The sequence below is a fragment of the Cyprinus carpio genome, chromosome B11, assembly GCF_018340385.1.
Source record: "Cyprinus carpio isolate SPL01 chromosome B11, ASM1834038v1, whole genome shotgun sequence".
NCBI classification, from domain to species: domain Eukaryota; kingdom Metazoa; phylum Chordata; class Actinopteri; order Cypriniformes; family Cyprinidae; genus Cyprinus; species Cyprinus carpio.
Window position 1 is genome coordinate 7,804,584 of NC_056607.1, and position 23,261 is coordinate 7,827,844.

The 23,261-nt window shown below is 35.3% G+C and overlaps 1 protein-coding gene and 1 long non-coding RNA gene across 5 annotated transcripts; one reads left to right on the forward strand and one right to left on the reverse strand.

The window, feature by feature from the left end:
* Positions 1-16,001, forward strand: LOC109063790 (tumor necrosis factor receptor superfamily member 1B-like). 4 transcript variants are annotated; one of them, XM_042733723.1, is made up of 9 exons: positions 1-205; positions 5,411-5,507; positions 6,070-6,195; positions 11,160-11,318; positions 11,611-11,701; positions 11,784-12,088; positions 13,434-13,514; positions 13,689-13,723; positions 15,520-16,001. In XM_042733723.1, exons 1-9 carry the CDS (start codon positions 143-145, stop codon positions 15,919-15,921), a joined length of 1,359 nt encoding a protein of 452 aa, XP_042589657.1. In that variant the 5' UTR covers positions 1-142; the 3' UTR covers positions 15,922-16,001. The 4 variants fall into 4 exon arrangements, with proteins under 4 accessions (XP_042589657.1, XP_042589656.1, XP_042589655.1 ...); XM_042733722.1 differs by having other exon boundaries at positions 2-205; positions 13,686-13,723; XM_042733721.1 differs by having other exon boundaries at positions 2-205; positions 15,517-16,001.
* Positions 16,002-16,807: 806 nt separating this feature from the next.
* LOC122138873 lies at positions 16,808-20,915 on the reverse strand. Its single transcript, XR_006155853.1, has 3 exons — positions 20,902-20,915; positions 19,521-19,525; positions 16,808-16,941 (listed from the first exon to the last, which is right to left on the reverse strand). It is a non-coding gene; the product is annotated as an uncharacterized LOC122138873 (long non-coding RNA).
* Between the last annotated feature and the right edge of the window lie 2,346 nt (positions 20,916-23,261).

A 23,261-nucleotide genomic window follows, 5' to 3' on the forward strand; every position in this document is an offset into this window, starting at 1 on the left:
CTCATGTCGCTCTGAGGTCTGCTCTGCTGTGTGTTTGTGTCAAACACGCCGTCGCTTCCTGGTTACAGGGGGACTGCCGTGCAACATTTCCGGGAGTGATGGTCAGTTACTTGAGTTCGGTCGCGCGGGTCGCTGAAGGATCATGCTGATTCTCATCTCACGGTTATTATTTATGACGGCGGTGTGGCGTGTGGCAGAAGGGAAGGTAACGAACAGGTTTATGGGCTATGTGTTGCTGACAACGCAATGTAATGATTCATTCTTATACTGACATGACTTTCACAAGTGTGTTTTGATAGAGATGAAAAGATTTAGTGAAAAAAAAAAAAACTAAACGAAAAACAAATTCTCAGATTATCTCGTTATTCTCAGATTCTAAGTGTGTGTCGTAGAAAAGAATGATATAATTATTTTCAGTTGTGTCGTTTTCTTGCGCTGTTGGAATTTCCAGCAGAGGCTGCGTGCCCTGGCTGGTGTCTCAAATGTTAGTGTGCTGCCTACTGCTTTGCTTGTCACGTGCATAGGCGACTTTAGTGCGCTTTCTACCTAGACCTAGTATGCTGCCTACGTAGAACATTGTGGGTGTCATAGTGAACTAATGTACTACATGTCTTAACATCTTATATAGGAATTATAGACATCTTAAAACATAGCGTGTTGCATATTAAGCGTTTTGGGCATCTGGGCATATATATATATATATATATATATATATATATATATATATATGTGGGTGTATGTGGGTGTGTGTGTGTGTTTGGGAATGAAGGAAAAACTAATGACCTGCCTAATGACATTTGGGATCATAAATCATAATGTAACTGCCTATAAACAGCGTTTTCAAGTGTCTTTGGCAAACGAATTGAGTTGGGCATCATACGTATTTCACAGCATTTTTGGCCACAACACTGGAAAATCTAAGTGAGTCACCTACCCAAACTGCATTCTTGAGCATCATGGGTATTTTAAAAAGTAGCATGCTTAGATAACATTTTGGGCATCTTGCCTATTTAGGTGATATTTTTGAGAACGGTGGTCTACATGAAAAACTAAGTGACCTGCCTACCTAAATAGCTCGGGCATCCTAATATACTGCCTAGACAGCATTTCTGGTTGTCTTTGGCAAACCAAAATGAGCTGGGCATCATAAGACCCTATTGCAAAAACAGCATATGCTGGTTAAGCATGGCAGCTGGTTTGAGCTGGTTTAAGTTGACCTTTGAGTTGCCCATGAGCTGGTCCTGAGCAGGGGCCAGTTCCTTAGGAGCAGCACCTGACCAGGACCAGCTTAAAGCAGCTCAAACCAGCTATCATGCTTCAAATCATACCTAATCAGCATATGCCGTTTTTTTCTTTAGTGTGCCTACACAGCATTTTTGGGCAAAACTAGTGGACTACCTACCCAAACAGCAATGTTTAGCAACAAAAGTATCTTAAAACATGGTGTGCTGCCTAATTAGACAGCATTTTGGGCATAAGCGCCACTTTACTTAGACCATATCTTGTCATAATGGGCATTTGCGAAACCCAGCATAGTGCCAATCTAGATGGCCTATTTTTGAGAAAAACCTGCCTGGCTAGATGTATCTTAGAGGTATCTTAAAATATAGTGTGCTGTTTATTTAGGCAACATTTTGGGCATGACGGACATAGTAGAAGTCTATTCATCTACATTGCCTACATAGACAATATTGTTGGACAAAAGCATCTGGAAAACCCAACGAACCCTACAAAGACCGCAGTTCTCGCCATCATAACCCAGTGTGCAGCATCTTTGGGCATCATAGTGTGATAAGCTGCCTACCGCAAGTGGTGTTAGAAAGGAAGTATCCACTGTAATGTCAAATCATTTTTCTAGCTACTTTTTCTTGTGGTCTAGATTGAGAAGGTGGGGAGTTCACGTATATCAGTTTAACTAGAACACATCCGCGTACTTTACCACATATAAAATAAGAATGTAAATGAAGTCTTGTTAAACAGACCTGTTTCTGTCTTTTCAGTCAACTCTTGCTCGGCTTGTTATAATTCCATGTACATGATCTACAAGTCATGGGAAAATAAACCTGCTTTGACTAAAAAAAAAAAAACGTGCTGAAGCTCAGAACAAAGAGCACGCATTTGCTTAAATAATAAAAAGATTCATGCAAAGATTACTGTATGATCTTGATTAGGTTGCATGCATTTTTAACAAGAAACACGTGTGTGCTTTTTGCATGCAGTGTGTAAATGTGTTTGGCTTTTTGGTGTACTCGGCTTATTCTGGTTTGGTTGGTTTACAAGGATGCTGATACAGTAAAGATAAGCGCTCAGTCTCAGTTTTTCAGCAAAGCGCACTGTTGCATGGAGGAAGTATGCTGGCCTGTATATGTGGGTCGTTTCCCAGTAACACACCTCAGCAGTTTCCTCTTAACATCTTCAGCGTTTGTCGTTTGGCTGAGAAGACGTCAGCGGTTTTAGAGATGATGCAGTCATTTTTCGTAACATCTAATCTGTTTGATTATCAGGATGTGAATTTCTTGCAGAAATTGTTTTCATAAGCTAAAATTTTGATTTGATGTTGACTTAAATGGTAGCCCTTTTTCTCAGACAGTTTCTTTCAGTCAGTCATAAATGAGTCACTTGTCAGAACCCACCACATGAATTGAGTGTGTCATTCAGTTGCGACAAATATTAAATCATTCTGTGCATTTTGGTCTGTGGCAAAAGAGCTATCTTCTGGCAACTTCCTTTTTTAGATACAGAGATCAGTAATAGTGCTGATACAGACTCAACAATCTGTGAGAGATCTTGCTGAATCCACTTTAAACCGTTTGAGGGCTCACACTTAGAATTGTGGGAAATACTAGGCCTTTGAAATGTGATTTGTAATGATTTCACGTTAAATTTGATTGCGTTGCAACACTTGATTCTATTGGAGTTCGGCTGCAAGCATACATTTACTCTTGACTGCTGTAAAAAAAAATATGCATAATTTTTTAAGCATAATATTATTAGAATTTTACATCGATTCTGAGATATAATGTGACCTGAATATGTTTTGGAAGATTGGCTTTGGTGGATATCAAACAATATGGAAAAATAAAACAAAAACAATTCTGACTTTTTATTTTCTCAGTATTGCTTTATATAAATTCGCAATTCTGACTTTTTTTCTCAAAATTGGGTCATATAATCTAGCAATTCAGTTTTTTATTTTTATATAAACTCGTAATTGTAAAATATAAACTTGCAACTGTGAGAAAAAAGTCAGAAATGCAGGATATGCATTTGCAATTGCGAAAAACAAAAATATTTATTGCAATTGAGTTTTATTTCCCACAATTCTGACTCACAATGGTGAGTTTGATGCATAAAATTTTGAAGAGTTGAGTCAGAATTGAGAGGTGTAAACTTGCAGTTGCAAGAAGATCTAGTTGCGAATACCTTCTTTTTATTGTTTATTCAGTGGTGAAAGCGTGCTTCCATACAAATATGATATTCATATCATATCAAATATCATAAATAACCTCTTGTTAAGTTTGTTCAGTGGGAGGTTTTGAAAACAGATAAACAAATTTAAGCTGGACTTTCAGAGCAGTCAAAAAGTTCCCAACATTTTACAGAAGTCCCTTTGCTTTTCCTCTGAACAGCTTATCTGGTTTCCTGATTCCCATGCATTACTGTTTTTCCCTCACCAATTTGCACGTCATTATTTAACTAGTGAACAGCCATTTCCTTCTGATTTAACTTCTGCTTTTGATCTCCTCTGCTTACACCCCCCCACCCCCCATTCATTTGGATTTCTGCATGGACACCTACTGCACTCAGACACCACAATCCACAGAGTCTCTGTATGCATGCAAATCTGTCAGGACAGACCCAGTGTAGTGGTCAGAACTTGTCATTTTTTTTATCTTTTCATCTTTTATCTTTGCCGGTCTCCATTGGCCTTGGCCCATTTTGGCCATTTGTCTCGGCTCACGGCACTTTCCACTGCAAAAATACCATGCGTGTGTGTGTTGACCTCTGAACTGTGTAGGCTAAAGGAAAGTAGAATATAAAGTCAGTTACTTCATTCTGTCATTTCCAAATCCCACTGACCAGCGTCAGAATGTCATAATGCAAAATTTGCATAACAAATTTTTCAGATTAGTAAATATTGTGCCAACATCTTATCCCATTTCCTTTCAGTAAATTGTCATGTTTATTCATATCTATATTTACATCAGCAACAGCATGGAAAAACCCATACAGGTCAAATTCAAATGATATCACAGATTTGAATGTTCAAAATTAATAGTTGACCTTCCAATGGTAATCCCTGTTTGTTGATATCAGGGTGGCTGTTGGCTAATATTATGCTAAGATTTATATGATTACTTTATAGTGTTGTCAAATGATTAATCACATCCAAAATAAAAGTTTTTGTTTACATAATATATGTGTGTACTTTGTATATTTATAAACACACACACATACATGTATATATTTAAGAAAAATAGTAAGTTTATATATTAAATATATTTATATATGATATAATTTATATGAATAATTATATATATATATATATATATATATATATATATATATATATATATATATATATATATATCTGTGTGTGTGTGTGTAAATATTTGAAAAATATATGCTGTATGTGTGTGTCTTTATATATATACATAATAAATATACACAATACACACACATAAATTATGTAAACAAAAACTTTTATTTTGGATGTGATTAATCGTTTGACAGCAATATTACTTTACAAAAGCTTGTTTTATAAAATTGTGGTTGAAAAAAAGGATTGCACTGACAAATTTTTCAGTGCATATATAAAGTTTTAATTTAGCTGTTAACCAAACTGAAGATAAAATGAAATTAAGGTAGTTTTAACTCTTTATGATAAATTGATAAATTAATTGATTGTAGGAAAGTTCTTCGGCAATGAGCCGGCTATAAATATTTTAGCGAAACCTTTTTTTGTACATCTCTAAAAAAAAAAAATATTTATTAATAAAGTTGTTAGTAGATTCTTTCTGACACAAAAGGTTGTGTTTATGTTAAACTGTGAAGTGGGTAAATTTATCATATCGTCGGCTTGGCTGATATCAGTTTGTCACTTGTTACCGAGCTTCTTTGTTGTAGCTGACAAGTGCAAATCTGAAAATATCACATCGTTTTCAGGTATGTTTTTGACATATTTCATGTCAGTGAACCTTGTGCAAAAGCCTGCGCCAGATAAACTCTCCCACACTAAATGCTGTAGTAGCAGAATTAGCATCCTCGGGAAGAGACTCACAGAGAAGACGTATATTGTGACTATGAGGAAGTGGTGGGCGGTGTTTCAATCACAAGACAAGAATCAGTTCCTGATAATCCAAGGAAAATGTCAGTGATATTTTTGGCTTTTTCCCCTTTGTTTTCATAGACACCTCTGCCATATGAATCAAATGGAACATGTAACAATGCATCCTCCGAATATTACGCCAAACACCTGGAACTGTGCTGCAGTAGATGCAAACCAGGTAGGTCGTAAATCACAGAAGAGAGAATGTAAACATTTGTGTTGTAATTTACAAGGAAATATCACTGTTTTTGTGACATTTTGAAGCAACTCCAAGTTCTGTGGTCAGTTGCATAAACTACTTTAAGACTAGTCTTAAACGTTAGTCATCCAGTTTTTTTCATCAAGACTGGTCATAACTTTTTTAATTCAGTTACATAAAATAGAATACTGGTCTAATTTAAATCTGAAAAATAAGACTGATTACCACTAGGTTAACTGCTAGTTAAGCCTGGAATACATATTTGATATTTTCAGCCGATTTTAGAACACACATTTCATCATCTACTAGCGCATGCTGATGATGTTTTATTCTTCTACAGTAACGTGTGTTCGTAGCATATGAATCAATAGATGTCATCATCGTACAGTCTACACACGTCGTACCCAAGTCGCACAATGTGACATGCAGTGATTTTATACAGGATTGCTTGAAATTGTGCAGTGTGTTTTGGTCTTAAGACACAGTCTTTAGATTGTGGCTAATTTATAACTGGCCTCTGAAGTATTTATATTTATTCTAGGGACTCATCTGGCGTCTGAGTGTACTAGCAATTCGGACACCATCTGTGAACCCTGCAAAGATGGACATTACTCAGAAACTATGAACTATTTTCCCAACTGTTTCTCTTGTCTAAAGTGTAGAAATGGTGAGTTGACCATTTTAATAAAACACTCCATGGTCAGAAAGGCTTGTTTAAGTACTAATCTGTAATTGGTATACATCTAAGGGTGTTTTCACATATAGTTAATTTTAAAAAGAAACAAACCCAGCTTACTTAAAGGGTTAGTTCATCCAAAAATGAAAATTCTGTCATTAGTTACCCTCAAATAGTTCCAAACCTAATAAGACCTTTGTTTTTCTTTGGAACACAAATTAAGATATTTTTGATGAAATCCAAGAGCTCTCTGACCCTCCATAGACAGCAACACAACTACCACATTCAATGTCCAGAAAGGTCCCTGAGGATGACAGAATTTTCATTTTTAGGTGAACTATCCTTTTAAGTGAACCAGAAAGGGAACCAGATGAAAGTGAACTTGCTTGGAAATTGTGTTATGTGCACAATTTTTCTCCCCACAAAGAAAAATTGTGGAATTATTAGGAAAGATTTGTGGAAATATTAGGAATAATTCTAATATTTTAATCTGAAACAAATCCACCCCAAAAAACAAAATTTTTATAGACAAAGTGGTATGATAGAGGTATTACCTCGGTTTTGGATTCATTTAAAAATGATGGCACTATACTGGAGTATGAAAAATTTAAGACATTGTCTCCAAGTTATGTGCACTTATTTAAAAAGAGAAAAACAGTTTTGCCGAAACTTTTATTGGATGGTGTTTGTCTTCTTGATAGAAAATGTAACAGTAATCATATAAAGCAACTGTTACATTACGCTGTTTACACATACCCTTGATGTAACATTTTTGGTATAATCTATTTGACAGTATTCAATCAAAGAGAGCATAGTTACTGCCTGAAAAAAAATATTGTATTTCTAATAAAATCTAGACTTTGCCTAGATTTCATGTCCATGTTTCATTACCCCTATTATTAAACCTTTTAAAGGTATAGTTCACCCAAAAATTTTAATTACGCTATAATTTACTCACCCTCGAACCCTCCTAGATGTATATGACTTTCTTCTGTTAGATGCATACAATCTGCGTTATATATAAAAAAGTAAAAAAGGAATGGAATAATTTACAAATCTCATAAACTTATATTTTATTCACAATAGAATATAGATAACATATCAAATGTTGAAAGTGAGACATTTTGAAATGTCATGCCAAATATTGGCTCATTTTGGATTTCATGAGAGCTACACATTCCAAAAAAGTTGGGACAGGTAGCAATAAGAGGCCGGAAAAGTTACATGTACATTTAAAGAACAGCTGGAGGACCAATTTGCAACTTATTAGGTCAATTGGCAACATGATTGGGTATAAAAAGAGTCTCTCAGAGTGGCAGTGTCTCTCAGAAGTCAAGATGGGCAGAGGGTCACCAATTCCCCCAATGTTGCAGCGAAAAATTGTGGAGCAATATCAGAAAGGAGTTTCTCAGATAAAAATTGCAAAGAGTTTGAAGTTATCATCATCTACAGTGCATAATATCATCCAAAGATTCAGAGAATCTGGAACAATCTCTGTGCGTAAGGGTCAAGGCCGGAAAACCATACTGGATGCCCGTGATCTTCGGGCCCTTAGACGGCACTGCATCACATACAGGAATGCTACTGTAATGGAAATCACAACATGGGCTCATGAATACTTCCAGAAAACATTGTCGGTGAACACAATCCACCGTGCCATTCGCCGTTGCCGGCTAAAACTCTATAGATCAAAAAAGAAGCCATATCTAAACATGATCCAGAAGCGCAGGCGTTTTCTCTGGGCCAAGGCTAATTTAAAATGGACTGTGGCAAAGTGGAAAACTGCTCTGTGGTCAGATGAATCAAAATTTGAAGTTCTTTTTGAAAAACTGGGGCGCCATGTCATCCGAACTAAAGAGGACAAGGACAACCCAAGTTGTTATCAGCGCTCAGTTAAGAAGCCTGCATCTCTGATGGTATGGGGTTGCATGAGTGCGTGTGGCATGGGCAGCTTACACATCTGGAAAGGCACCATCAATGCTGAAAGGTATATCCAAGTTCTAGAACAACATATGCTCCCATCCAGACGTCGTCTCTTTCAGGGAAGACCTTGCATTTTCCAACATGACAATACCAGACCACATACTGCATCAATTACAACATCATGGCTGCGTAGAAGAAGGATCCGGGTACTGAAATGACCAGCCTGCAGTCCAGATTTTTCACTCATAGAAAACATTTCGCACATCATAAAGAGGAAGATGAGACAAAGAAGACCTAAGACAGTTGAGCAACTAGAAGCCTGTATTAGACAAGAATGGGACAACATTCCTATTCCTAAACTTGAGCAACTTCTCCTCAGTCCCCAGACGTTTGCAGACTGTTATAAGAAGAAGAGGGGATGCCACACAGTGGTAAACATGGCCTTGTCCCAACTTTTTTGAGATGTGTTGATGCCATGAAATTTAAAATCAACTTATTTTTCCCTTAAAATGATACATTTTCTCAGTTTAAACATTTGATATGTCATCTATGTTGTATTCTGAATAAAATATTGAAATTTGAAACTTCCACATCATTGCATTCTGTTTTTATTCACAATTTGTACAGTGTCCCAACTTTTTTGGAATCAGGTTTGTACAATAAAAGTCAAATAAAGTGAATCCATCCATCATAAAAAGTGTTCCACACGGTACCGGGGGGTTAAGAAAGGCCTCCTGAAATGAAACAATGAATTTGTGTAAAAAAAATATCTATATTTAAAACTTTATAAACCATAATCCCTAGTTTCTACTAACTGTCATACGTGCATTCACAAGAGAGTGATGGATAACGTAGGGGAACACGGTGACAAATGCGGAAGTGATGAACATGGAAGCACGGAGGAGAGAGCAAAACAAAGTCACAAATTAGAAGTACAAAATGAGGATTTGTAAAGAAAAATGACAGAGGACTAAAAGCCAAGAGGAAACTGGTTTTCCTTTGCTGTAAACAAAACGTGGCTCTCGCGAGACTAGCATATTCTCACTGGAGCTTACGCTACGACTACACCCTACATTATCCGCTGGAACGCCACTCTCTCGTGAATGCGACAGTTAGCAGAAGCTAGAAATTACGGTTTGTAAAGTTTTAAATATAATATTAATATTAATAATAACAATATTTTTCTTACACAAATGCATTAGTTCAGTTCAGGAGGCCTTTATTATAACCCCCGTGGAGCACTTTTTATGATGGATGGATGCACTTTATTGGACTTCAAAATCTCAACACCCATTCACTGCCATTATAAAGCTTGGAAGAGCCAGGACATTTTTTAATGTAGCTCTGATTGCATTTGTCTGAAAGAAGAAAGTCATATACAATGGCTTGAGGGTGAGTACGGTTAGCTTTCTTGTCCTTTAGGGGGTCTGAAATCACTTGGTTTGGTTGGTTCACATTTAAAACCTGAACTGAGCTCTGTTTGGAGGGCTCAAATGAACTAGGTCTGAAAACACCCTAAAAGAAATAGCTCATCCAAAATCCTTCTGGCCTTCCAAACCCTTATGAATTTCTTTTTTGGTAAACCACAAAATGAGAACACTTCACTTTTCTGCTCAATGAACGTGAATGGTGAGCAGAGGCTTTCAAGCTACAAAAATGACTTAAATGTTTGGCTATTCCTCACATTAAGCTGCCATATACTGAAGAGTAAATGATGACAGAATTTGCATTTTTGGATGAACTATTTCTTTAAGTAAAATATTAAATATATATATATATGAAAATATATATGTGTGTGCTGATTTCCATAACTTTACTAATTTGAGGACTGTTTACCATATAGTTTTATATCACTTATGAATTTACAGTAACGGTTTACAACAAGGTCCCATTAGTTAATGTTAGTTAATTCATTAACGATGAGCAGTACATTTGTTACAGTATTTAATAATCTTTGTTAGCTTATAAAAATACAACTGTTCATTGTTAGTTTAGTTTAAATAAGGTCTATTAAATAATATTGACTTTAATATTGCATTTTGTTGAAATTAATATGAACTTTCATAAATGCTTCAGAAGTATTTGTCATTTTTAGTTCATGTTACCTAATATAGTTAACCAATGTTAACAAATGGGACCTTATAGTAAAATGTTACAGAATTTTCTTGTATTATTATAATATCAGTGGCGGCTCGTTGAGGGAGGGAGGGGAGGCACAGCTTCCCCAAAATTTGGAGGTCAAAATGGGAGGAGGACGATTTAATGTTAATAAAATTCTCAGAATGTGTATTTTTTGTTTGTAATTTCACAGCTGTAATACCATAACATGTTACCGTTTTTCTATCGCGAATGTGCCGAATCTGCTGATGTAATTACAACCACTAGGTGATAGAGAAGGGGAGGGGGAGGCCAGGGAGAGCTGAGCTCTCGTGCCTCCGCTGGTAAAAAAAAAATTAGCCAATCAGCATCGAGTGTTGAGAAATCCATCGCTGAGGAGTGTTGAGAAAAGAAACCTCGTAGAGGAGGCTAGCCTCCCTGCTAGTATATCAACCAATCATCATAGAGCCGTAAATTACATGATATTAGTTTGAACGTCTCCCGCTGCGCTGATAATGTACCAAGTACTTATGAGTAGTGATATTGAATATTTGATCTGCAACAAATTTACCAAGCTGTCATTCAAACAGTATGTTTTTCAAATTAAAAATAAGCTGGATGACGTTACAGCAGTCAGCTCTTCTAACACAGACTTTTAAGAAGTGATGGATGTTTGCTTGAAGTGATAGGCCAGGTAAGTGAAATTATATTATCTTGCTGTATGTGTGTCTTTTTCTTTACGTTTTCTGACTAAAAGCAACCAAAAAGCCATTTTAAAGTGGATAAATAATAATAATAATAATCAGCAGGGATCCCCAGACCAATAAAATTAGTGTGCCTCCCCTATTTTAAAAGCCACGAGCCGCCACTGTATAATATTCCATTTTTTCCCCATTAAATATCTAACAGACTTGCTGTTAATTTCTTCTGGTTAGAGAAAGGACTGATTTATAGAATAAACTGCTCTGCTGATACCAACGCTGTCTGCATTTGCAAGCCTGGGATGTTCTGTTCTAAACAAAATTCCAATGAAGCATGTGTGGAATGTAAAACGTATAAATCCTGCAAACCTGGTCAATATGTCACCAAACCAGGTAAGTTAACTAAATTCACTTTTAACACATTCACATCTAAATATCTCTTCTATTGATTTTTGCCCAATAAAATGCTCTAGTTTTCAAATGCCCTTCCCCTCAATATCTACACCCACTAAAACCACAAGTAGAAATTGATTTCCAGTTATTGGCTATTTAAACTTGCATTTTCATTGGAAATAAGTTAATTTATCCAGTCAAATACATAAAGTCATTTGATGCATTATATGAACATTTGTTTAATAGGCTAATGCCATGTGTTATCATCATTTTGCTGTGTTTGTGAATGCAGGCTTACCTAAATCTGATGTCAAGTGTGCATCGTGTCCGTCTGGAACGTTTTCAAACCACAGTAATGCTGAGGAGTGTAAACCACACACACAGTAAGATGCAAATGGAAAGAAAGACTCACTACTTACAAATGCACACACATGCATATGACTTATTTGTCTTTTTCTCTGTTAGATGTGAAGACAGGTCAGTTTTAAGACTTGGCAACCCTACAACTGACACATTGTGTGAGATGATGCCACCACCACCAACAACAACAACCACAACAACAACAACAACAACAACGACTCCTCTTCCGAGTTCACCAAAGCATACTCTGCAAAAACATCTGAGTACATTTTGGAGCCAAAAGGAGGAAACCCAGCACATGAACATAACCACCAAATCTCTGCCTCCATCAAGCAGCGCGACACCAAGCACATCAAAAACACTTCGGGAAAGTCGGTCTCCTGACTCAAAAGACATGATCTACTACACTGGTAAATATGAGGCCATGTCACTAGAATTTAGTTTACAACCCATATAAAAGTACTACAGCGTTACCATGCTATCAGAATAACATTTGCTATGGAGGAAATACATCACTTTATACAAAGGTCAGTTAAAGAGTTGCAAAAATGATTGAATGCTGTGATCAGCCTATCAGAATCAAGTATTTCAAAGTGGCGTTTAATATAGTTCAACAGTGCCCACCCACTTTTTCAGCAGCTTTGGTTCCGTAAGTACTTTTTCTTGTCTTTTTTTTTTTTCAAAAGGATTTTTAAAAAGTCTGTTAAACTGTTTTAAGCCATGAACCAAACCAATAAGCTTTGAAGTGAATCACATTAAAAACTTTGATTTGAAACAAAAAAGTATTCAAAAATTAAGCAAAAGACAAAGACTATGTACTTTATTTTTTTTAATGAGGGGAAAAAAATAAATACAATCCAATGAAGGATTGTGATTTACATAATGTCATTAAAATGGATGGCTAATTGGTGGTACAAAGATCGACTCTCCACCAGCTAACATTCTCAGAAGATTCTGGCAAGGTTCTCTTGAAGTTCATCTAGTAACATTAATAGAATGTTCGTTCAGAACGTTCAGAAAACATTCAAAAGTAACATTTCCATAATATTTGCAAAATGATAAAGTGGAATGTTCCCTTAAAGTTCATATATGACATTTTTAAAACATTTTAAAAAGCTGAAGTTGTGACTTTTTAGAGAACATTCAGAAATAAAATTTTCATAACTCACTGGGAATGTTAGCAGAATGTTCTTAGAACATATTTTTGTTAGCTGGATTTATAGCATTGGCAAAGAGTAGTTTTTTTAACGCAATTTGCAGTTCCCCAATTACTGGAAATTTCTCTGCACAATCATGGATAATGTAGTTTTTCATCTGGAAACATGTAGGATAACGCAGGATGATGGCTTCAACAACAGCATATACCATTGTAGCTCACAGCAGGTCTTTTTTTCAAGATTTGGGAGTTATCATTAAAAAAGCATTTCCCTTCTGGAAAAAAAATGGGACTTTTGTTTTATTTCCAGAAACAGACTATTGCATTCTGTGAGTGATAGTATTTAAATTGTACTTCATGGAGGTGCTTTAAAGAATAGTATAATAGTACCATATTCATAAAACATAGTACTTTTGTAAGTGAACCATTTATCAATGTTATGAGTTTGTTATTCATATATCTGCCAACAAGTGACTTTGTGATGCTTTGCTTGTTCATTGTTTCACATTTCCTTCCTCCCTTGCTATCACGGTTGACCTTTCATTGTTCTACAACTGGGTTTTCTTCTCTGATTCTGTCTTTTTCTCCATGCTCTCCAGTCATTGTTGCTTGCGTGCTGGTTTTGCTGACGGGGTTGGCAGTGCTGGGGATTATCGCTTGCAAGTTTCAAAAGAGAAAAGGTACTGTGGGCATTTTCATTTCTAATTTAACAGACTGAGATTAGTAAAATGATTTTGGTTGCTGAGTTAAATGTTATCAGGATTTTAGATTCAGATTAGCTTCTCTTGTAATCAGCATCAATTATGTGAAATGATCAGCTTAGGTGACGTCTTTTCACTTTGTTCCTTCAGCAGGTTTACAAAGGGTTCAGATCGCAGATGCCAAAAAGGTATGCTTTCAAGTTGGTATGGCATATTATGTACTGCATACAATGAAAAATAGCAATTATTTTGGTGCTGCTTTACTATCAAACATGTTCCATGGAAAAAGCAAGCCACTATTAAAGAAGGTGATTTTTAATGTTAATTTAATTCAGTGTAGCATACTGCTCTTACTATTTCTGCCATATAAAGATATAGCAAGAAAACGTCTCATTTTCTTCCATTTAAAGAAATAGCATACTACCACTTTTATTTCTGCCATACAAAAATATACAGTGCATGGCTGGATGCATAATTGTTAGGCAAGCTGATATTCTTACTATTTTTTTTTTCCAAGTACTTTTTACCAATTCCAAACCACATCAATCTTAATAACTACTATTTATTTTGTATCTAATCATTTGTAAGTGATATATAGTGAAAAATGCCTTATATTCAGGTGTGCATAATTATTGAGCAAGTTGCTAAAAAAGAGAGATTCAAAACACAGAAAAGTCACAAGAAATTGCGCTCACACCTTATTTTAAGGTTCAATTCCCGCTATTAACAAACTAACTATTTACTATGACCCTTGCCTCAATAAACTCCTTGTTTGCTGCTTATTAATAGTTAGTAAGGTAGATGTTAAGTTGAGGTACTGGGTAGGATTATGGATGTAGAATATGGTCATGCAGAATATGTGCTTTTTAAGCACTAATAAACAGCCAATATGTTAATACAAAGCATGCTAATAAGCAACTAGTTAATAGTGAGAATTGGAACCTATACTAAAGTGTGCAAAATTAAGGTTTGAATGTTGGACAAGAAATTGCTCCTTGGGGCAGCAGGGTCACAAAAAAAGATATTAACTACTAAAGATTTAAAGAAGTAAGGTGAAGAATTAAACAATTAGGAACCTTTTAATCTCCAGTAGCACCGTTTTCCAGAACTGCGGATGATCTGGAGTCTCCTGAAGTAAGCTGAAGTGTCTTGAAGTACTTGAAGACTGATTTTTAAGGAAGGACAGATTGAGGTTGAGAGTCAGACAACAGAGGCGGTGGCGAGGGAGTCATGGTGTGATCTGCTACTAACAATGAGCATGATGCACCTTCAGGTTAGGGGATGGACTCAAAATGAACTCCCAAAACTTGCTGAAAAATACTGGAAGATAAATTCTTCTGATATAAGAGGAAGTGGTGCTGGTCCCCCATGAGTCCCTCTCAACCTCTTCATGTACTTCTCAACACTTCATCTTGTGATTCTTATGAAGTGAGGCTCATGTTTTAGGATTTCTTTAGCAAAGTCTCTTAGAATCTGACTCTGTGTACTTATAGAGACTCCTTATAGACTGTGCAGTTCTGGAAATTGCAGTGGCACTGGAGACTAAAGGGTTCCTGATGTTTAATTCTCGGTTTAATACCTAATTCTTCACCTTAATTTGGGACTTTTTAGTGTGTTAAATCTCTTTTTGGCCCATGTGAATATAAGGCATCTTTCAGCAAAATTAAAAGATGTGGTTTAGTATTGATAGAAAATATGATCAATTTGCCTAATAATTATGCATGCACAGCATACTAACATACTACTCTTACTATTTCTGCTAAATATAGATGCATATATTCATAGACAGAAATAGCATACTATTCCTACTATAAAGATATATTAAAAGTGTAATTCTTATTTTCATCCATTTAAAGGAATAGTATACTAGCATACTACTCTTACTATTTCAGAAAAGGTACAGTAGTATGCTAGCCTGCCATTCAAAATCTGTCTTCTCTAATAAAAATGATGCAGTATTCCCATCGCTTGTTGTCTTCAGCAGGAGCAGGAAGCCTCAGCGAGCGGCACACCTGATTGTCAGCACCTGTTACCCGTCGACAGGTGCCAGAAGGAGCCGTCCATGACTTCATCGGACAGCCAGAGTCAGCCAGACTCAAGTCACAGCAGCACTGACTGGCTGGAGCGCACCAGTCAAGAGGAGTCCATACCGGAGCAGCCATCCGTCTCCAGCCCCATGGTCAATCTCAGCATCACGGCCACCATCAACTGCCAGCTGAACCCGATGACACCGTCCTGCTCCATCCCTCTCAGCACATCCGCACGGACACCCCATGTTGAAACTCCGGTGCCGCTTTCTCAAGAAGAGGTCTGTATATCCTGCCAGCAAGAGGACGGCAAAGAAGCTGTGCAGTCAGTGCAGGAGAGCGACCCGTGTGTCTTCTGATTGGACTGATCAAATGTATACGTTTCGAGAAATGCAATGTAATGTTAAACAGATAAAAAAAGACATGTATTGCATTAATTCAAAAACAATTAAATCACCTAAAATTAAAAATCGCTGGCTCTCGGGCCATCCAAGATGTAGATGAGTTCGTTTGAAATGTAGCATTGCATCACTTGCTCAGCAATGGATCCTCTGCAGTGAATGGGTGCCGTCAGATTGAGAGTCCAGACAGCTGAGAAAAACACAGTAATCCACACGACTTCATTCCAACAGTGAACATCTTGTGAAGTGAAAAGCTGTGAAACAAACCCATCATTAAGACGTCTTTAACTTCAAACTGTTACTTCCAGCTAAACTATGAGTCCTCTATTCATAATACTCTGCTTTCTCCAGTGAAAATGCTGCCTCGTCTGAATCAGGAGAGAAGTATGCACTGATCGAGCACCGTTTACAAGCAAAAACAATTCTGAACAAATATGTTAGTGGATTTTAATGTGAGAGGACAACAGGAGATGGACTTTTTCACTGGAGGAAGTGTTATTATGAATTATGGACTAATATTTTGGCCAGATGTGAATGCAGAGGATCCATTGGTGAGCAAGTGATGTCATGATAATTTTTTTTTTTTCAAATGTAGCCCAATGAAAAACAAACTCATCTGTATCTTTAATGGCCTGAGGATGAATTCATTTTCAGCAAATTTTCATTTTTGGGTGAACTATTCCTTTAATATGTAAGTCCGACATGTAAAATAGATTGATATGTAAGTTCACATATTACTGAAGCGCTATTTGGTGTTTTTCTCCATTCGATGCTTGTATATGAAGAGCAGGGTGGTTAGTTTTGTTTCGAGTTAATTGCACTTGCACATAACTGCTAGCACCCTAAAAAGTAATAATTTGCATTCGATTTTATGCCAAAAGTCTATTGCACAAAACTCACCAAGTAGGTTAAACTGACAATACTGATAAATATTGGCCATGTTGAGATATGGGTAGACCACTAGTGCAATTTTTTTTTCTCTCTTCAGTAACTGTCATTGACGTTTGATAAGGACAACGTTTTTACACCTCCCTGCTGAGACTAAATCAATGATATTTCTATATACTGTTTATAGATATATGAAGCTAACGCCACCCAGTGGTTGTTAACTGGGTTCGAATGTGTTCTACTGTCATACTGTTTATCTTTTGTGTTATACAGTATCATTTATAAACTCACTGAATGTGTTTTGTGGGATTATGTGAGATGAATGAAAAATGAGTAAAGCCTTCTATTACTGCACAAGTTGTCCAGCACTTTTAGATGTTATATATCAAAAAAATATATATATATATTTCTTATATATTATATCTGAAGATATTACAATGGAGAATCAACATGTGTGGTATATATTGCATTGCCAAGTATATTGTCAAATTTTATGGCAGAATATGTATATACTTATTTTTTTTTATGTTTTTCAACTTGTAAATGAATGGCTTTTGTAAAAAAAAATTGTATATGCACTTTTATAAAGCACAGTTCTATTCACAATTGTCTATATTACTTTTTTTATTATAGCTATTATTTAGCATTACATCACTTGCTCACCAATGGATCCTCTGCAGTGAATGGGTGCCGTCAAACTGAGATTCTTTTTTTGCTACGTATTGCTTTGATTTATGTTTTTCCATTTACAGAAATCTCATACACTGAAAACTGTGCAACTGCTTGCCAGAACATCCATTATTTAGACGCTGTTGGTAGACCACCAGCACAAAAAGCAGTTTAAGATTAAAGAATCTTTAATATGAGGCCGCAGGAAAGCCTCCAGCGGTGGATCAATACAGGTGTTAACCGACTTAAGGAATCAGAGAGAAGTATCTCTTTAGGAGCTGATTAAATATTGATCATGCCCTCTCTGGCTGTTGTGAAGGCTGCTGTACTCCCACGTTGATATTGCACTGCTCACTTGAGTTGTGGAGTGTGCTGCTTTCTTTTTCTGAGCGTGGAACAAAGTCTTCAGTAAGCCACAGTCTGTTTGTTGTGGGATTGGTTCAGGAAACCTGGTTTTCATTTGTATCTTATTGAGTAATTACTTGATTTATTCAGATCTGCAGAAGTATGAAGCACTTTTTTTTTGGACACAATAACACTTTTATGATGTCCACTTATAGGGACAATTAGGTCCATTTAATACACACACACGTACATACGCGCACACACACACACACACATATATATATATATATTAGTTTTATATTGATTATCTTTCTCCATTTATTTTCTTTTGAATGAATTTTCATTTTATTTTCAGTGTCTTTTTTTATGTATACATTTTACTGTTTTGCCATTGTCCCAGACCCAGAGTTTCAGAAGAATATGAAAATGAAAATATACACATATTTAATAAATTAAATAATTAAAATTACTATCATGTCTATGAGTAATTTTGAAATTTGTGTAAATCCAGATTGGACATAATTTAAGTTAAAAGTTTTTTTAGTCCTCCAGTTTGAAAGTATATAATAAAAAATAATAATAGATATATAAATTATATGTGTGTGTGTGTGTGTGTGTGTGTGTGTGTGTGTGTATGTGTGTGTCAAACAATTATTTGTGATTAATCGCATCCAAAATAAAAGTTTTTCTTTACAAAATATATGTGTGTCTGTGTACTTTGTATATTTATTATGTATATATACAGTGCCCTCCATAAGTATTGTAACAGTAAAGACAAAATTGCTTTCTCTGCTGTGGAGTCAATACATTTGCAAATATGATTAAAAGATAAATATGCGACAAAACTACAGAATGTCACATTTTATTATTAGGTCTATCGACACATACATGTTTTACCAAATAAAAAGGACAGCACTTTTAGAGTTCATCCCACTGTTTGATGTGAGCATAAGTATTGGAACAGTTGAATTTAAGACAGATGTAAAAGATTAAAAGCTAATATTTAGTTGCAGATCCCTTGCATGCAGAGCAGTGAGTCTGCAACCCATAGACATCACCAGACTCTTGGTCTTATGCTTTGAAATGCTTTTCTCCAGCCTTTAATGCGGCCAGTTCCAACTGTTGCTTGTTTCGGGGAGTTTCTGTCTTTAGTCTCCTCTTCAGCTGGTGAAATTAATGTTCAATCGGATTTAAATCTGGAGATTGATTTGGGCAATCTAAGACTTTACATTTCTTTGCCCTGATAAAGCCCTTGACTGAACTGGCAGGGTGTTTTGGGTCACTGTCCTGCAATATGAAGTGCTTTTTAATGAGTTTGGTGGCATTTTTTTTTTTTTTTATATTGGTAGCTAAGATGATTTTGTTCCCTTCCAAATTCATTCTGCTACTGCCATCATACATTAAGTCATCATTAAAGTTAAGAGGACCTGTTCTAGAGACAGCCATGCATGCACATGCCATGAATTTGTTTAGTAGAAAGAGGTTTATTCAAGTATGCTATTAGTATACTTATTTTAAACTAAAAAATAGGAAAGTATACTTTAAGTTTACTTTTTATGTACTACTCAGAAATGGGCTTTATGTACTTCTAAGATATATACTTATAATGACAATTAAGTATACTTGACTTATACTTACAAAAACTCAAAATATACTTGAACTTTACTTAAGTATACTTAATTAAATAAACTTGAAGTATACTACTTTTTGGTAAGGGACCACCTCCACCAATCTTTACAGATGAGGTTGTATGGTTAGGATCATTTGCAGTTCCCTTTTTTCTCCACACTTTTGCTTTCCAATCACTTAGATAAAAGTTAATCTTTGTCTCACTGGTCCATCAACTCAGTTCCAAAACTCTACTGGCTCACATTTGTGAAGAATCTTGCCTTTCTATTTTTGGTGCTGATCAGAGGTTTGCATCTTGCTATGTAGCTTCTGTAATTTTGTGTCAAATTCTCCTGCGGACTGTAGATTGACAGAGCATCACCCCAGCTTTCTGGAGGTTGTTGGTGATTTTACAGACATGTATTTTAGGGTTCATTTTCACAGCTTTTATGATTTGTCTGTCATCAACTGCTGTTGTTTTTCTCAGCCGATCAGGTTGTTGTTGGTTGCTGATGTCGCCGGTGGTTTCCAAACTCTTGATTTCTCCATGCCCTTTGTTTTTGCTATAGCTCTAATTAACTTCCTCTTTTCTTTTAGCATCCAAATTGCTTGCTTTTCTTTCAGAGTTGGCTTCCTTGTCTTCATCCTGGTTTTTGTTTTTTTTCATAGTTTGAAAGATTTATGTTTTTGATGAAGTTGATATAAGTTGTGATGCTCATTCCCTGCTTTTAATATCTGAAGAATTAATGCAACAGGACACAGATGAACACTGAACACTTAGAAAGACCTGTGACGCAACTGTTCCAATACTTATGCTCACATCAAATAGAGAGATGAAACTCTAAAAGTGCTGATCTTCTTAGCTGGTAAAACATCTTTGTGTTGAGTCACCCAATAATAACATGTGACATTCTGTAGTTTTGTCTCATATTCATCTTTTAATCATATTTACAGATTTCTTGACTCCACAGCAAACAGAACAATTTTGTCTTTACTGTTCCAATACTTATGGAGGGCACTGTAGATAAACATGCATGTTTTATTAATTCAAATTACAATATAAGGAAGATATATAAAAATAAATTATAATTTAATGAAATTATATTTTGCGTGTTTGTGTAAATCCATTTTTACACAGTTTTCTTCAGTTTAGTGATTCATTTCCATCACAGAATAAATGACAAATTGTGATGTGACATTAAAAATGACTTGGGATGGTTTCAGAAAAAAATTCCGCTGTTGGACATTGTGAGTGGACAGCTTAAATAAACTAGCACACATGTGAAATTAAATTTTCTAACAGAGCCCACAGAGCCATCAATGCATATCGAAACCCCATATGAGCATGTCAGTGAGTCATTTTAGTAAGGTGCGTTCTCCATTCGAATCCATCCCTGTTGTGAAAGCACAGCAATGTGTTAAAAGCACAAGTGTTATGATTATGAGTAAGCAAACAGCAGAGATAGCATTCTGTTTGTGGGAAATGGCTGTTTGCGCTGCACTCTGTGACAGGAAATCCTGACATCAGGTTGAGGTAGGGAAGCAAACCAAAGGTCTACCATTAAAGCACACTGCTTCTCCAATGCAATGTATGCAAGCTATGAATGAATTCTGATAGTATCTTTGTTGCACGGTTTCATAATGAACGCATGGTGTGTTGCACAAATTGATTGCTCTGCAACTGTGAGATGCAAACAATGAGCGTGAACCACAGAACCTCAGATTTTTCACACACCGAAACTACACAAATAAACAAGGCCTAGCGTTGATGAATGTGTCTGACAACTGCAGGAAATTTATGAATCAGCAGTTCTTCTTGTAAAGTGCATGGGGACAGGTGTAGGAGACGCCTTTATTTCTTTTGGCTTTGTTAAATGAGTTTTGGCACAAGTCAAACCATGAGCACCAGAATAACTCAGCAAAAGGTTTGGTGGTCAAAGGTCAGCTTCTAAAGTGAGACGTGAGGCAGTGTCGGGAAATGTGGGTGCATGAGTAAAGCAATGCATTTTTTTGAAAGAACTTTGACAATAATAAGGACAGTAATTGAGTCATGCAGCTGACCAGTGATGCACCACAATGGTTTTGAGTAAAACTTGTTCTGCTAACCTGCGGCTTTCATATGTAGGAAGAATACGAAAGTTAGAAAAGTAAAAAAAAAAAAAAAAATTTTATGAAGTCTAGTTTAGGGCTTTTTTTTTGCATCGTGATCTTTATCAATATAATGTAAAAAACAAAAAACAAACAAACAAACAAACAAAAAAATTAAACCAGTACAAATTCTACCATGATGTATAAATACATTAGCATTAATTGCAGTAATCATCATTTAATATAATATTTTCTCCCCCTTATGTTTATTTTTATTTTAGAATATTGCTATCATATGATATTATATATCTATTTAATAGATAATTATTATGTATGCAGGGCCAGATTACTCAAAAATAAATAATTAAATAAATGTTCAAATATATAAATAAATCATTAAATACATAATTAAACAATGAAATGCATAAAAAGAAATATTCATTCATTCATTCATTCATTCATTCATTCATTTATGCATTTACTTATGCATTTATTTATGCATTTAATGATATGATACTTATTTATATATTTCAATATGTTTTAATGATTTAATTTTGAGTCATTTGGCCATCCATACATATGTTTGTATTTATATGTAATTCCTATGAAGTTTATACACCTGAACAAAAGCTGACAATATGCATTGCAGATTAAGGAAACCAACTAAAATAAAACATGCTGTGATTCTTTCTGATCATTGGTTTGTTTATACTTTATAATTATGTTAAATGAAATACTTAAAATGTTATAATTATTTTTAGATGTTTTCTTTAGTTTACCAGTACAAATACTACCATGATGTACAGTATAAATGCATTTGCATTATCATCTTTTAATTAATTTTTTTATCTTCCCCTTATGAAAATGTTTATAATTTATTTTAGAATATTTCTATTATATGATATATTCTATAATATTATGTTTATTTAATAGTTCATTATTATTTTCTTCATTAATAATTATGTATTATTTTTTAAATAAATATTATACTATTTAATAAACCAAATCAAAAAGTGAAAAATAAATAAAAATATATATAGTTAACATATATAGTTATATAGTTAATAATTATTATTTACTATAATAATCTAATAACTGTAATAATATACAGTTAGTGTGTTTGTGTGTGTGTTATAATTTATTAATATAATTTTTATAATATAATTCCATTGACGTCTATACACCTGAACAAAAGCTGACAATATGCATTGCAGATTAAGAACAGTAAACTAAAATAAAACATGATGTGATTCTTTCTGATCATTGGTTTGTCTATACTTTATAATTATTATAAATGAAAAACTTTAAATGTTATAATTATTTTCAGACGTTTTCTTTAATTTAAACAATTTACTAGTATATTTAACTCACCGTATAAAATCAAATTTCGCGACGACCTACAAACACACGCCAGCAGAGTGCGAGCAATCACTCTGAAATTATCATACGCTCATTTGTGCCCATGATGAGGAAGCCAGGGCTGTACCATCACAGCAGCGGGAGGGGTTCACCTTCACCCGTGCAAAAATGTCTCATATCCTTCACAAATCCAGCCCAGATGACAAACGCAAATAAAAGGGGTGTACATAACTGAATTTCCTTACAGTACGAATCAAAGTCCCGAGCGAGCTGCCTTATTTTGCCATCTGTTGTGTGTGTGTGTGTCCCCTGTGGAGTTGGTTCGCTCCGTTGCTGTGCGC

Bases quoted from the DNA above. Each gene is read 5' to 3' on its own strand.
- LOC109063790 (XM_042733720.1), top strand. From the start codon at position 143: ATGCTGATTCTCATCTCACGGTTATTATTTATGACGGCGGTGTGGCGT. The intron at 6,196-11,159 runs GTGAGTTGACCA...TCTTCTGGTTAG, and splicing joins TTGTCTAAAGTGTAGAAATG to AGAAAGGACTGATTTATAGA. The intron at 12,089-13,433 runs GTAAATATGAGG...CATGCTCTCCAG, and splicing joins AGACATGATCTACTACACTG to TCATTGTTGCTTGCGTGCTG.